This window comes from Trichomycterus rosablanca, chromosome 12 (genome assembly GCF_030014385.1).
Source record: "Trichomycterus rosablanca isolate fTriRos1 chromosome 12, fTriRos1.hap1, whole genome shotgun sequence".
In the NCBI taxonomy this organism is placed as follows: domain Eukaryota; kingdom Metazoa; phylum Chordata; class Actinopteri; order Siluriformes; family Trichomycteridae; genus Trichomycterus; species Trichomycterus rosablanca.
Window position 1 is genome coordinate 846415 of NC_085999.1, and position 16057 is coordinate 862471.

At 40.8% G+C, this 16057-nt stretch overlaps 1 protein-coding gene across 2 annotated transcripts; it reads right to left on the reverse strand.

Annotated features, from left to right (window-relative positions):
* Positions 1–1132: 1132 nt before the first annotated feature.
* Positions 1133–15592, reverse strand: xrcc5 (X-ray repair complementing defective repair in Chinese hamster cells 5). Of its 2 annotated transcripts, XM_063005544.1 has the most exons (21): positions 15550–15592; positions 13518–13631; positions 13250–13433; positions 12302–12350; positions 12100–12222; positions 11669–11851; positions 11403–11517; positions 10346–10484; positions 9635–9747; positions 9457–9519; positions 7323–7460; positions 7150–7240; positions 5682–5812; positions 5373–5569; positions 4535–4619; positions 4375–4444; positions 3805–3914; positions 2608–2704; positions 2453–2520; positions 2269–2343; positions 1133–1389 (listed from the first exon to the last, which is right to left on the reverse strand). In XM_063005544.1, the coding sequence occupies exons 1-21, from the start codon at positions 15565–15567 to the stop codon at positions 1375–1377; spliced, it is 2178 nt and encodes a 725-aa protein (XP_062861614.1). In that variant the 5' UTR covers positions 15568–15592; the 3' UTR covers positions 1133–1374. The 2 variants fall into 2 exon arrangements, with proteins under 2 accessions (XP_062861614.1, XP_062861613.1); XM_063005543.1 differs by lacking the exon at positions 15550–15592 and having other exon boundaries at positions 13518–13835.
* Positions 15593–16057: the final 465 nt, after the last annotated feature.

Genomic DNA, 16057 nt, shown 5'->3' on the forward strand with positions numbered 1-16057 from the left:
TAAATCAAATCCTGTAGAATTATCTGACGTTTATGGTTTTTTTGGTTCCTTCTGACATTTTAAAGCACTTGTTAGAGGTGAGGAAGCGGGAGGTCTATTCAAAAAGCCAAAATCTTCTACAAGTGCTGAATAATTCAGTAAGAAGTGCTGATATCAGTGGGCACTCGGTACCAACACCTCACTAAAAGAGAGTTCCTGAATTAATTTGCTTCACTTCTGCTCCTTTATTAATGTCAGCGAGTTTTTTTTGTTCTGTTGGAAATGAGGTGAAGTGGGAGCAGAACAGGGAGCAGAACAGGGAGGAGAACGTCGAAAGGAGATGTCAGACATTTCGAAATAAGGGATTTGCACTTTAGCACTATGATGTTTCTAGTACATCAAATACACTATATTTCCAAAAGTATTCACTCCCCCATCCAAATGATTGAATTCAGGTGTTCCAATCACTCCCATGGCCACAGGTGTATAAAACCGAGCACCTCGGCATGCAGACTGCTTCTACACACATTAGTGAGAGAACGGGTCGCTCTCAGGAGCTCAGTGAATTCCAGCGTGGTACCGTTCACACAGTCGGGCTCGGCCCCTTAGTTCCAGTGAAAGGAACTCTTAATGCTTCAGCACACCAAGAGATTCTGGACAATTTCATGCTCCCAACTTTGTGGGAACAGTTTGGGGATGGCCCCTTCCTGTTCCAACACGACTGCGCACCAGTGCACAAAGCACAAGGTCCATAAAGACGTGGACGAGCCAGTTTGGTGTGGAAGAACGTGACTGGCCTGCACAGAGTCCTGACCTCAACCTGATAGATAGAACACCTTTGGGATGAATTAGAGAGGAGACTGTGAGCCAGGCCTTCTCGTCCAACATCAGTTGGTCAACAATTCCCATAAACACACTCCTAAACCTTGTGGAAAGCCTTCCCAGAAGAGTTGAAGCTGTTATAGCTGCAAAGGGTGCCGACATCATATTAAACCCTGTGGATTAGAATGAGAGTCACTCAGGTTCATATGTGTGTGAAGGCAGACGAGCGAATACTTTTGGCAGTATATTGAACTTCAGTCTGAAAAAGATTGGACGTTCTTGATCTTGGTGAGAGTATAAAAGGATCGAGAAAAGAGAAACGATGTTTAGATCATTTGGAACGTCTTTATTAGTCGTATATACGTCCTCACATGTACAGTAATTCTTTATCCGTGTATACCTCGTTTGGAAGCCGGGGTCAGAGTGCAGGGTCGGTCATCATACGGCGCCCTTTTTTTAATATTTTAATGGTTTGAATCGTTAACAGACTTGATTAGGACATCGAAACACCAGGCGAAGACCTGACGGACCCCGAAATTAAGGCCAGGCAGAAGAAGTGGTCCAACCTGATGTTCACATCATATCCAGCTGTAAAAGAAAAACAAGTACAAACGAATTTAGATTTTGATGCCTGAAACACTCATAAATAGGTAGAAAAATGTAACATAATATTTAAGATCCAGTGTTTGAAAGGTTCCACAGTGAGCAGGTGAGATGGTACCAGGTGAGGGAATCATGATCAGGTATAAAGACCCCCCCGTCTTTATTTCTAGTGCGACTGGTTTCAGGTGTGAACACGATATGAACCGAGTCCTGATAAACCCTGAGACCCAGTAAAACTTCTATCTGCACTCACATTAAAGCTCTTCCTGATAAATTACAAGTAAATATCAGGATATAAGAACACGTGTGTTAGGGCTGGGCGGTATATCAAGAATATCGATATATCCGAGAGAAGAACAACAAGTGGATTAGACGGATATAGATTTGGACTGAATTTAAAGAAGAGAAGCTCAGGTAAGCAGCGGTTATGATTTTATGCTGCTGTGTGGTTGATCTGGGCCGCGGTGCTGCTGTTTACCGTGCGCTTTCATTTTACAATAATAGCAAAGCATGATCAATTATTAAACATTTTCGGGATTTTTTTTTATGCTCATTTATTTGAAGTAAAACGGGCAGCAGAATTGTGATTGTGAGATTCTGCTGGTTTGTTTAATATAAATACAGCCTGTAATAATACACAACATAAACACTGTCATTAGAATTGATTAGAACTACAATGTTTTGTGTTTTTAATATAACTTATAAACAATATAAGGTAAAATACGGGCGGTGGTCTGCCATTGTACTTTACGTTTACATGATATCGTATCGTATATCGCCCCTTCTCAAAAGCATATCAAGATATGAGTTTTTTAGTCATATCACAGCCCTAACGTGTGTAAATACGACTTTTTTTGCACTCACCAAATCATCCACATCTCCTGCGTCCTCATGGGACGGAGCCTCCGTTTCCTCCTCCTTCTCCTCACACATCAAAAACTAAAAAAAAAAAGTACAAGAACTCCGTCATTAGCACAAAAAAAAAAAATACGAGGGATGAAACCCTCATACAAAGACCGTACAATAATAAAAACATTATTTTGAGTACCTCTTTGGCCTCTTGTTTAGACACCGTGCTGCTCTCCACTTCATCCTTACTGATTAACGTCAGAGCATCTGCACACAGGAAATAAAAACATCCACGACCGACTGATCCCTAACAAGAATGAACGTTAATAATGAATGTTGAATACAGATACGGACCTGCGACCAGCAGATCCCAAAATTCCTGCAGATTTCGGTCGGGAACGCTCCTCTTCAGGGAGTGAATGTAGGTGTTAAAAAGTTCAGCGTTCGCTTCCTGCAAAATGTGGAATCATTACACACTCGCTGAGCACTTTATTAGGTACGTCTATCTAATACGTATATTGATTGATTATTGAACATGTATTGATTTGAAAGGGTCCTCTCAAATAACCCCCATTAGGACTACTGAGTCAGTGAGGGGCCTATTGGAGTCCCTTCTGATTTATAAATGGAGTATTAGGGGGGCAAGGGGGGTAACTATAATTGTATATGACAGAAGTTAATCTGTATGAGCGGTGTGAACAGGTGAATGAACGTACATGACGGCAGAGTGTACCTAATATTGTGCTCGGTTTATTTTAGCTTGTCCACTGTTCACCAAAAATAATAAATAAAATACACACGCATGATTTATTTATACTTCTTGGTCAGGGTCACAGTGGGTGTGGTCCTGGAATCCAGTAACACAATGCACTAAGACACCCTGTACAGGACATAGCCAATCACGTCTGTATGTAGACGCCGGACGGGCCGATAGCACCGCTGTGGATTTGGACCCTGGATCCCAGCTCATTTATCACTGTAGTTTGGTTCTTAGATCCAGTTTCCATTTTTTACAGAAATGTTCATGATCTGTATCTACTGAAGGTCACAAGAAGAGCATTAGTAGGTTCTCCCTTTTTCCCCTGAATGTTTGATAATATTGTAACTGAGAAGATTCGTCTCCACGCTCATTCCTGTTACCTACACGTACATTCCTGTTACCTACATTTTTACTTTTAAGTTGTTATTTGTTTACTTTTATATATAAAGAACATTTTGTTCATGTGCTTTTGCATGTTCTCCATGTCGCTATATTTCCTGTATTTACTAATTCTATGTTAAAACCTCAGTCTTGTTACTTACATACTTATATACAGCTCACCTTCCACTTCAGAAACCTTGTACAAATGAAACAAAGGTGCCTGAGATTCGACCCAAACACATTCTGAGTAGTTACGTGTGTTACTAGATAAAGAATGAACTTTAATTTTCTGTTTATTTAGCCAAAGCAGCGCTGGCGTCTGCTGGTGCCTCATTAGTTCAGCTCCAAGCCGACCGCTCCGACTTTAAAGTGACTCCTGACCGAATACCGAGTCCGGGTTGAACGTTCACCTTGACGGACCGCTCCCGAAAGACCTGGATGCACCTGATGGTCTTCATGTAGTACTCCGTGCTCCTGTTGCCCAGCAACTGCTCCATCCTGTGGGTGAGCTGCTCGCACGCTGCAAAGGAGCCGAAACGTGGAGCGTCAATCGAGACCCAGATCAGACCGACATCTCACCAAACGACAACATTACGTGAACACCCTATTTTCTCCCTATTTAGTCATATCCAATTCCCTGACCGTATTTCACCTCTACTGCTGCAGACTAACACACGCCCCCTCGGACACGTGTGCACAACCGACCGCTTCTTTTTCCCTGCACCAGCGGGTTCATACAGAGATCTCTATCCCCGTTATCCCCCGTGTATACGCGTTACCATCGATCAGCCAGCAGGGGGCGAAAACCTTCTATACAGCTTTGCTTCCTTAACAGTATTAAGTTCAGTTCATTCATCAGGAGTTTCTGCCTCTCCAGTGTTATAAAAATATAAGATGTCGTTATATTACAGATTTCATTAAAAAACAAAACAATTCAATCAAATCAACCGCCCCCCCCCACCCCCGTGTTATAAACTCACCCTGTTCAAATGGAATGATCTTCTTCTGAACCAAGGTGCAGAAGTTTTCTGCAGGATTCACACTGCCAACCTGTACACGCAACACATCAGGGTAATAAACGTAATTATTTATAGATTCTGTACAGTAACAACAGTAAAAACCAAACAAGCTTTTACTCACCGAGGTAACGTTACCCTCCGACGTCTCGGCCAGATTAAACCTCTCACCATCGTCAGGTCTGAACTTCTTAGCATCCGGCTCCTCACTGCCAACAGAAATAAACCAGTATAATAATAATAATAATAATAACAACAATAACAATACATTTTAGTAAGAATAATAATATTTATTATAATAATAATACAGTAGTATCAGTAACTATAGAAATAACTTACTACTATTAAATAATTACTAATAATCTAATATAAAAATATAATAATAAAACAGTAATAATATTACTAATAATAATAATAACTACAATAATTTTATAATAATAAAAATATTAGTAATAATTTTATAATAATAATAAATATTAGTAATAATTATAACAAATAAAAATGATTATAATAACTATGGAAATATAAATAATGGTAATATAATAAATAATAACAATAGAAATAAATAATAATAACTAATAACAATGATAATATGACTAATAATATTAATAGATATATAAGAAGAAATAATAATAATTGTATAATAATAAATAATAATATCATTAATCTTAGAAAAAATTTACTACTATTAACTACTTACTACTGATACAAATAATAAAATATAATATTAGTGAAATATTACTACTAATAATAAGTACAATAATAATATAATAATAATTAATAATAATAATAAATAAGGGTTTTTTTGTACTTTTAAAATAACAATCAGTAAATCAGGACCAGGTTTAATTTCAGGTTAAATCAGAACAGCGGTACAGATCATCACTCAGCCTCGTCTGTATCAGTATAAAGTAACTCGGTGTTAGTGATTCAGTGCTGTAACTCTCCCGTCAGGTTCTTACCTCCCTCCGAACACGTCAGCGCTCGTCTTCTGACCCTTCTTCTGCAGCGCCTCCTTCAGGGGGAACAGTTTCTTCACCTCCTGCAGGGGAGCCTGGCAGCGGGCGGCGACGGCCTGTGGGAGCTCCAGCTGTCTCTTCAGCCACGGTTCCACGGGTGGGAGGGGAGTGTTCGGGTGCACGCCGCGATGGTGGAGGCACTGCAGTGATGAGCGGGGAGTAACAGGTCTGAGACCGGGGGGGGTCTGTGTGTGTCTGTGTGTGTTTATGAATATATAAATGCACGGATGAGCGAGTTATTAAAGCTGATACCTGGAAGAGCCTCTGATACTGTGGGTTGGCGATTTTATTCACTTTAAATATGTCGAACGTCTCTCCATCTTCATCCTCCTCCATCAGCATCATAGAGCTGATCAGATCGTCCACCGCCGACAGCTGAGACTCTGTACGGAGAAACAGGACAACAGGACCGAGCACCATCAATGCATCATCTCGAACCCGGCTAGCATCATAGATCCTGTGCCACCTGAGCACTTCCTAATGCTTCTTTAATGTTTTTTACTCTTTAAAGAAAACTACTTAATAAAAAGATATAATATTAAACAGTAATCAGTTCAAATTAGAATCAAGTTTGAACTAGATCACGTTCACCAACAGCTTTGTCCATACCCCTGCTCACTGTGAGCCGTTTCCCATGTAATATGTAATTTACTGTGAAATTCTAAATGTAATGTTTGTGTTTAGCGATTTAACGTTTTTCATTCGTGCAGCGTTCAAGTGCTTCACGTTTACTGGTTAATTTGCACTATGAGGCGTCCCAGCGATCCTACGACAATTTGTCATATATACATATACATGTGTTCAGTACAATGAAATTCTTTCTTCGCATATCCCAGCTGGTGTTGGAAGCTGGGGTCAGAGCGCAGGGTCAGCCATCGTACGGCGCCCCTGGAGCAGACAGGGTTAAGGGCCTCGCTCAAGGACCCAACAGTGGCTGCATATAGCAAACGCTTAGTCAAAACGTCCAGTTTTGCGGTCAAAACACGAAGGAGAACTTTGGTATTTGAGACAGAACATGAAGCGTCGCACCGTCGCTGGATGTTCTGGGTTTACGTTCAACTATTAATGTAGCTGCGCTGTGTATCGTAGCTTCTATTTATTCTAATATTTCATTTATATTAAGCAATTTATTGACTGACGTGAAATGAGGCTCTTTTCTTTATAAATCCCTGAAATCTGTGATTATAGAAAAACCAGGTCCGTGAAATTAAGCCGATTTTCCCGTAAATTTAGTAGAGCTCTAGTTATATCCCTTTTCAGCCAAATCAACTGAATCACTGAATAGAACCTCGGTGCTATTCAGAGAACCAGCATTCACGGGAACCAGGAGTGCATCATCAACAGAGGGCGCTGTACAACACTCACCAGACGTAAACAGTAGTAAGAAGCTGGTGGGGCGTGAAGATGACCCGACAGTGTTTGTGCTGCTGTTACAGATGTTCGTTTTTCGGTTTGGTGATAAGAACACGTTCTCGCTCCTCTACAGTCTGACACGCCCACGGACGCCATCGTGGTTCGTGCTGGAAGACTTGCTATTCTTCGGTTCAATCTGAGAACAAACGTTCCTGGTTCAGAACCCGTTTGTTTTTGGTGCAGATGTGCCGAACGGTTCAAACTAGAATGGAACCCCGTCCATGTCAGTCGAAAAGGGGTAACAGAGGAAACCTCAGACCAGAGACTGGTACACATGAGCCCACCCAGGCTCCTAAAGTCTGCCTACCTGAGGGAGTAAACTTTTTGTTGTTCTCCAGTGAGGGGAAAGTGAACTGGCGCAGGTCCTCCATGTACGGTAACTGGACGTACTGTAAACACTGGTGGAGGTAAACAAAACAGGGGGTCAGTGAATGTGAGGTGACGCCTTGAGTAAAGGACGGACTGGCATGATCTACGTACCTCATATTTCTGTTTGACGCAGGGAAACGCTGCTCCTACTTGAGGGTTGCTGCGCCGGTCGTAGGCGTAACGGATGATGGCCACCATCTTCAGACTGTCCAGGGCTCGGATCAGAGCAGAGAGAGCGACGGCTGCATGCTGAGCACACCAACGCGAATACAGCGATAAGATCAATCAGAATGAACGGCAACAGCCAATTTTTAAACAACGGTTTGTCCAGAATAATCTGAAATACAGCGATTAAGCTACAATAGCTAACAATTTAGTCGTGTGTGGTCATAACTGAATTAATGTTAGGAGCATACACTAACACACACACACACACACACCTTCAAGTCATCAAACATTCAGCTTTATAGTCTACCGTGAAAAATGTGCCATGTCAGAAAGCACTAAGAACAATCCATGACACAGCAACACACACTCACACACACTTTGGTCGTTTCAGATTCATTCAGTTCAGATTTTGACACTAAAAATGTTTAAAATAATAAATAAACAATAACAGTGCACTCTCTCAAACAGTAGTGGAGTTTTACACTTGCCCACCACTGGGTTTACATCTGAGTGGTTCTCTCAGCTGGCCGGGCATCTCCACAGACAGGATTGCCTACGTCTGACGTAGAGGGGATGATCAAAACCCTGCAGTAGATTTTCACCCTGTCCAGGGTATTCCTACTAATATACGAACAATAATAACGGAGCACATTTAAATATAAATGTAGCATAAATATAGTAAATCTGACTTCATCTAGTAAAATGAAAAGGAATCTGCAGACCAGGAACTTTACTAGCTCATCAGTTTTTTAAGGCACAGGATGCTCTTCCTGATGCAACCCTTCTATACCCATCCAGGCTTAAGACAAGCGTACCTCCCATTAGCCAATCATGTCCATGCGGACGCCTGACCAGCCGACAGCACCTCTGAGATTCAAACCCTTGATCCCTAGATCTCAGCAGTAGTGGGCTAGAGTACGTTTCCGCTGTGCTACCCGAGCGCCCACTAAGTGTGTGGTGCACAGTGTGCAAAATTTGTGGCTCTAAAATAGTTAGTCGTATAGCAGGGTTTTTCAAACCCCCCCAAAAAAGGGTTGCATAAAAAGTACTAATAATTAAATAAACGAATTTTATACAGGCACTTAAAAAAATTAACTTGTGCACGAACGCCCCCTTGTGGAGGCTTTACGTTACACCTAAATACTACACTACATTGGGACATTAATCAAGTAATTTTCGTTTTGTTTTGATTAATTTGAGTGTTTTGCTGTAAAAATTACAGACAAAATGTGGGTCGCTTGAAAAAAAAAGTCCAGGTCAAAACTACAGACGCCAAACATGCATCACATCAAATCAAATCATATAAAAGTTACATACAGTCACATAAAGAATTATACACAGTACAACTGGCAGTGAAATGCTTTTGTGACTGCTCAGCCACATTAGTAATTAAAAATAAACAAAATACATATTTATACAAAAATAGAAATGTTTTAAAATTTTAAAAGTGTAGAAAAAAACAGAAAATTTAAGTTTGAACAAAGAAGAAACGTAAAATATAATAAAAAAGAAAATAGAAGCACTTTAAAGTGTGCAAAAGTGACAAAGTTGTGCAGAAACTGAACATAATACTGAACCTATATTGTGCTATGAGGGTTATGAATAACTGGACTAGTAAACAGAAGGTTGCTGGTTCAAACCTTACAACTGCCAGGTTGCTGCTGTTGGGCCCTTGAGCAAGGCCCTTAACCCTTCATTGCTCAGAATGTATACTGTAACTGTAATGTAAGTCGCTTTGGATAAAAGCATCTGCAAAATGCCAAAAATGTAAATATATATATATATATATATATATATATATAAAACTGTATACACGCATATGCATATATACACATACATACCTATCTATACACACACACACACACACACACACACACACACATACACACACATTTATCTATCTATAATCGATGTGTAAATTAGTCCTGGTTGATAATCTGGTTGAGGGTCTGAATAGCTTGTGGGAAAAAGCTCCTTCTCATCTACATCTGTTTTCTATTTATTGTTGTGATTGTTCTGTTTATTGTATTTATGAGATTGTTTTTAAAGAAGGAAACTAAAATCCTTTTAAACTCACCTCATCATCTCTGGGAGCAAAAACCTTAATGACCTGGTTGCCCATAAATCGATGGCGAGGAATCTGGGCAAAAGAAAGATCAACTTTAGATCAACTTCATTACATACAGTACAGTAGGATCTGCACTAAAGGGCGTCATTGAGGGACAGACAGCGCCATCTAGTGTTACACGACTCACCAGGTCCTGCTTGGCAAATCCCAGCACTGCGAAGCTTTTTCCATCAGACTTGTACTTCATTTGGTCTTGGTCCACCTTGGAGAACGGGACGATGTCACTGCCGTAACGGAAACCTGGTAGTGACAGGGCGGGGGGGGGGGGGGGGGGGGGGGGGGGGGGGTCAGTATTCATTGTCAGTATTGTCAGTATTCATATCCTGCTATTCCAAGAATACTGCTCCAGTAGAACTGCATGGTGTACGTGATAAGAAGTGCGTTAATTGCATAGTATGATGTTTATTATTATTGTAATCGCATTCACAGAGCCTCTGTCGGTGTGATCCTTCTCTACACACAAGATTAAAACTCTTTTCTACTCACAATCCGGCCTCTGAGCTATTTTATTATGAGTTTTTTTGGCCACACAGATAAGTGACGCCGCCACAGCTGAATGTTGCTGTGCATCATCAGCCTCCAGTAAAAACAAAGTCTAGTCTATTTTTTTGTATAGTGCTTTTTACAATGGACATTGTCTCAAAGCCCCTGTTGAGCAGTCGAGGGCGACAGTGGCAAGAAAAACCCCCTTAAAATCACTCAGCAGGGACGTCCATCCTCCTTGGGCGGCCTGGAGAATCATTTAAATGAACAGTGTTTATTTATTCCAAGCTGTACAGTCAGTCCTTGTACCTGCATATAAAGCTGCACCGACGGGTTCGGTATTCCGTTTTCTCACCCTGAATGACGTCCTCTTTCTGCACCTCGGTCTCGTTATCGTCGTTGAGGCAGTACACCGTCTCTCGCTTCACGTCGTCCTTCCGGTGACTCTCGGCGTCCACCACGGACCAGATCTTCTTAATCTTCTCCTCACACACCTTCACATAAACAAACTCATCAGATTCCACTTTGTGTTTCAATCAACAGAACTATTGTGTTTATTAGTACGAAGATCAGCCAAAATATTAAAACCACCCCCCAAAAATCTGCACAGCAATGCGTATTTCATAAAAAAAAATCGATCTGAGTGACCTTGATAAGGGCCGAATCGTTATGGCAGACAGGTATCTCTGATAACTCAAGGGGTTGCCAGGTTGTTGGGTGGCCAAGACTCATTGATGCCAAAAGACCTGGAAGTTATCGGCTCCTGGGGTTCAAATGGACGATAATTTTAACACTAATGATGAACTGAAGGTGCCACAATACAGCGCGTGATACCCTTAAGGCACTGTGTAGTCGCAGGCCAGTAAAAGTGCCCACGTTAAGTGCCCACCCGTCCGCCAAAAGCCCTACAGTTGGCGCACAGGCACAGGAACTCGACACTAAAGCAATTACGGAACGTCGAATCCTTCTGACAAATCCGGTTTTCTCCAAGACTGCATCGATAGCCGGGCACGTGGGCATCGTTTACCTACAGAAGAGATGCCACCAGGATGCGCCGTAGGACGAACATCATCACAACGTAGAAAAGCTGAAAGACCTGCTGGTAACGTCCTGGTACCAGACACACTATACGGCCAAAAGTATTCGGACGCCTGATCGTGAGCTTGTCAGACGTCCTGAGAACAAGAGCCGCTCTTCTGAGAAGCTTCTCACAAGACGTATGTTAGACGCATCGCTGTTGGTCAAGAAAGTCACAGCTGGAGTTCCGGTTCATCCCAGAGATGTTCTGAGCTCAGGGTTCTGTGCAGGATTGGTGGGTGGTGTTAATGTTTTGGCTCATCGTGGTTGTTCTCTCCATTAACTTTAGTTCTCAGTGACAGAACCGATTCACTACTGTGACTACTGGGACTCACGGCTTTGTATCCGACGACGCGGATGGACAGAGAGCTGCCGATGGTCAGCTGACAGGGCCACGCCATGGGTCGCTTCTCGATCCGCTTGAACATGGAAAGCTTCTCTAAAGCGTCGCTGCTCAAAAGAATCGAACACTTAGAGAATCTCAGATATTAAACTATAAATTTATCACAAATTTAATATCATTATTTATTTATTCCCCAATGTAATCAAATCCAATTTCTCTTCTCCGTTCGAGCAGGGCTGAAGGCTCTACCCAGCATACCTGAAGGTGTGAACCTCGTCCAGACCATCTTCCTCATCCATCGACGTCATGACCTGCCGCACCATCTCCAGCCCCTTCTTCTGCTCTCCACTCAGACCTTTCCCTCTCTGTGGGGGACGCCTCGGACCTGCTCCATCTTCTCCTCCGCTACCTTCTTTATCAGCGTCCACAGGAAACGGAAGACTACAGACAAACACGGACGCATTTTACGTCGTCCTACACTCCCGAGAAGAGGGCGTGTCTAAATTCTTAGATCCCTTAAAATGCTCCTACTGAGGCGCCTTAATTCTGAGTGATGATCCGACTGAAAAACGAGGGAGCGTCCGACACTTCGTATTATGAGCTCCAGGTCTGATTAGAATTGCTGATCAGGTAGGTAGAGGGGGCAGGACATTATTATAATTATTATTATTATTATTTTTAACTCTCACAAGAACTGCAGGATGATTCCGGCTCTCTTCAAGTTCCCGACAATGACGTCTAGCTGATCTGCGCAGGCGGGCGTGTTGAGGTCGGTGAGGAGAACGATACTCAGTCTGTCGTACTTCTTCCCCCTAATCAACACATCACACCACCATCAGAGATAATAAATATATACCAGCAGCTCAGTGTGACACGTGGTGCAGATCTTACATGGTTTCCTTCTGCAGAAGATCCATGCACACGACCAGCGCGTCCAGCCCTGGAAGCCATCAAGTCAAAGGATCTATACTGTAATATGTGGGTCATTCCGTCCCCAGGACATTATATATATATAATATAACTTTAAATGCATTTTTAATTGAGCTAAGTGTCCTGCACATTCATCTAATTGCACGTTTAGGAGATATAATTTAAAACATTATCAAAAAATCCCTATAACACTGAAATAACAGTAATGGTTCACGTCCCCGCTCTCTAACACAACACTTTACAGTGAAATATAATATAAGAGTAAAATCAGTCAGAAATGCTTTTATCCTACAGTGTTCGGTGACTCCAGATCACATCGATGTTTTTAATCTTTATTTTCCATCAGAAATGTAGAATAATGAGGTTAAAATCCCCTCAGTCCTGTTACCCTCACATATTCATCCTTCTGATCATAAACGTGTGTAAATATATAAAAATACACATCACATTTAGAACAGAACTGTTCATTATCTGTATCTACTAAAGCTCACGGAAGAACATTAGTAGGTTCTCCCTTTTTTCCTCCTGTACGTTTGACCATACTGTAACTCGGAGAAGATTCGTCTCCATGTTCATTCCTGTTACTCACATTTATTTGTTTATTTTTATTTATATAAAAGAACATTTTGTGATAAATCACTAGACTGTGCCCAGTGTTCTGGTGCTTTAGTATGTTCTCCATGCTGCTATATTTCATGTATTTACTAATTCTAGGTTTAAAACTCCTGTTACTTTCAGTCCTGTTACTCATGTACAGCTCATCTTCAACTTAAAAACTTTGAGGCTTCCCAACCTACCTAAGGTAAGACAGTAAAAATTAGGTACATCTAAAAAAAATAAACTATGATTAAGAACCATATAATAATAAAAGTGTAGGATTTATTATGTACATTATAACAGGAAGGATACAGTCGGCATGCTGACCGCCCGGCTTCAGCTGATGTTCGATCTCCTCCAGCAGCTCGAAGTCAGGCATCATCAAATGCCGGCGTATGAAGATGTTCTGGTACTGATCATCCTGAGCCAGCGGGTTCTTGGTGTCATCCGTACCGAACAGAACCAGACCCAACTCATCTTTGGTTTCAGCGAAGACCTGCATTGTTTACGATGGACAAACTTACATTTCACATGGTGGCAGACCTAAACCTACTCACAGTAAATACAGGACGCAGCCTACCTGCCGCTGGATGAACTTCTGGACGACCTTCTTGGCCTGGTCGAAGGGGGATTCCTCACCAAGGGCCGAGTTGCTCATGGAGAAACCCACGTCCACACAAAGCACCAGAGCTGACTGCAAAAATATATATAAGGGTGCAAATCTTAGTACACTGTCATAAAGCATTACATTTCTCTAATTTACTGGTTCCACTGGTCTGTTTTTGGGGGCTAGGCCTTTCCCAATCATTTAGTGGATGGAATTTGCAGCTCTGACGATGTGTAAAGACAATCAAGGTCAGGAGCTGGGACGATGGTCTTGATCCCTGGGAAAGAGGAATTATTGCATATTGCCTATTGGTGCCTATAAAGCCAAGGACCTTGCATAAGCCTTAATCATGTAAAGTGGTGGATGGCTTTATACACTGATGTAAAAAGTATTTGCCTCCTTCCCAATTTTATTTTCTGCTAATTTGTCACATTTAAATGTTTTAGATCTTTTAACTAATCTTACATAAAACTACGCAAGTAAACACAAAATGCAGCTTGTAAATAATATTTATTTATCATTAGCACCTGCACTTTACACAACCATCATACATATATATGTATAGTTATAGTTATTTTTCACCATCCTTATATAGTTATAGTTACAGCTGTATAGTTATTATTTACACATCTTTATCCTAGTACTGTTATTACTAATTTATACCTAACTAATCTTATTATTATTACTGTTATTATTATAATACATACCCATTTTTATTCATATGCTTATTGTTATTATTGCTATTATGTATATAGTACTATGTACCTAGATTGATTCCATATAAGTAAATAGCTATAGTTATAACTTATATTCATATTAATCATAGATATATGTTACTGATGTTCTCTGTTTTTTTGCAACGCTACTATTTGCACTTCTGGTAGATGCTAATTACATTTCATTGCCTTGTACCTGTACTGAGCAATGACAATAAAGTTGAATCTATCTATCTGTCTATCCACCAATTTATTGAACATAAAGATTTATTCAAAACCTACATCACTCATGTAAAAAAGTAATTATATATCTATTAAATCAACCAGTTAACCAAATTCTACTGCCAGAGTCAGACTAGTCGAATCTAAGCATCACTTAAACAAGACCTGCCTGGTAATGTGAACCAGCACACAATGCCACGTCCCAAAGAGATTCAAATTCGGATGCAAAACAAAAGTCACTAAAATCTACCAGTATGGAAAGGGATGCAAAGGCTTTGGGACTCCATCAAACCACAGTGAGAGCCATTATCCACAAGTCCAGCAGTGAATGGCTCAAGGGACAAAATCAAAATGTAGAGTCAAAGTCCTGACTTCAATCCCATTGAGATGCTGTGGAAAGAGCTTAAACAGGCAATTAATGCTCGAAAACTCTTCAATACAGATCTGGAACATTTAAATGTGACAAATTATTATAAAAAGCAAAAATCTTTACTCTTGTATTTTCATTATTTTTGGATGAACGTCAAATTCTAACTATGACAGCCATCATTCATGTCGTGTATCTTAAAATTGGCTTTAAAAATCGTTTTAATTACCCAACCATAGAAATACCTATATTACCTTTTAATAAAAATATTTGTATATGTAATTATATTCTGTATATACTGGTAGTTCATGTTTTATTCAAGTGTTTATTATATTATTCTATATTGTCTGTCACAAAGTGTCAGCAGCACCGACTCCATTCAAACAAGTCTAAACAAGTTGCTTAAGGCTGCGTTCCAAATCTACAACACTCATACTAACTAGAATGCAAAAATAGTGCACTACTGGCGCTGACGTAATTATTTAGTGCCCAAACGGTAACGGCGGTAGTTAGTGGTTTGGGACGCAGCCCGGGAGCAGTACAGTCAGCCACAAACCAGACGTCTGACAGCACTTTTACGCTGTTTTGTTAACTTTTAACTTAATTTGTGCACAAAGCACATATTAAACCATATCCACAGTGATAATAAAGCCTAATTTATGTGAAATAAAAATATAAATATCTACTTCTTGTCACTTACCTTGGATGCTCGCGCCATCTCGCTAGTTTCACAATGTTATGGGTCCGGACTGAACAAGCACACGAAGTAGTTCCGTGTATTACTACGGAAGACATTCCTGTACAGGTGTGCTGGATGACTGTGTTATTCTTTGTTTCCACTAATTCATTCATTCATTCATCTGTACATGAACCAAAAGACCCATCTATAGTCCAGTGCCAACAGCAGCACCGACAGCAAGACAGAAATATGCTCTTGAACTGGGCTGTACACATTTATTAACACATAGGGCCAATTCTGAACAGCCACATTATCTACTTGCAAGTTTTTGGGTAGTAAGAGGGAACCAGGGCTGTCTACACCCAAACAGACATGAGGAGAACATCCCAAACTCCTCCCAGACAGTGACCAGAGCTTGGGTTCAAACCCAGGTCTCATGGAATTGGCTCATCTTGCTGTTCAACATTTTGTTGCTGTGTGGTCCCATGTTGTTGTGGTCTTTATTAGTTGTGATTTTTCTGTTCCAGTT

Excerpts from the sequence above, each read along its gene's own strand:
- xrcc5 (XM_063005543.1), bottom strand. The coding sequence starts at position 13,682 with ATGCTTTATGACAGTGTACTAAGATTTGCACCCTTATATATATTTTTG. Across the intron at positions 7,461-9,456 it reads TTGCTCCCAGAGATGATGAG|CATGCAGCCGTCGCTCTCTC; the intron begins GTGAGTTTAAAA and ends TGGTGTGCTCAG. Across the intron at positions 4,620-5,372 it reads GCTGACGTGTTCGGAGGGAG|TGAGGAGCCGGATGCTAAGA; the intron begins GTAAGAACCTGA and ends TTCTGTTGGCAG.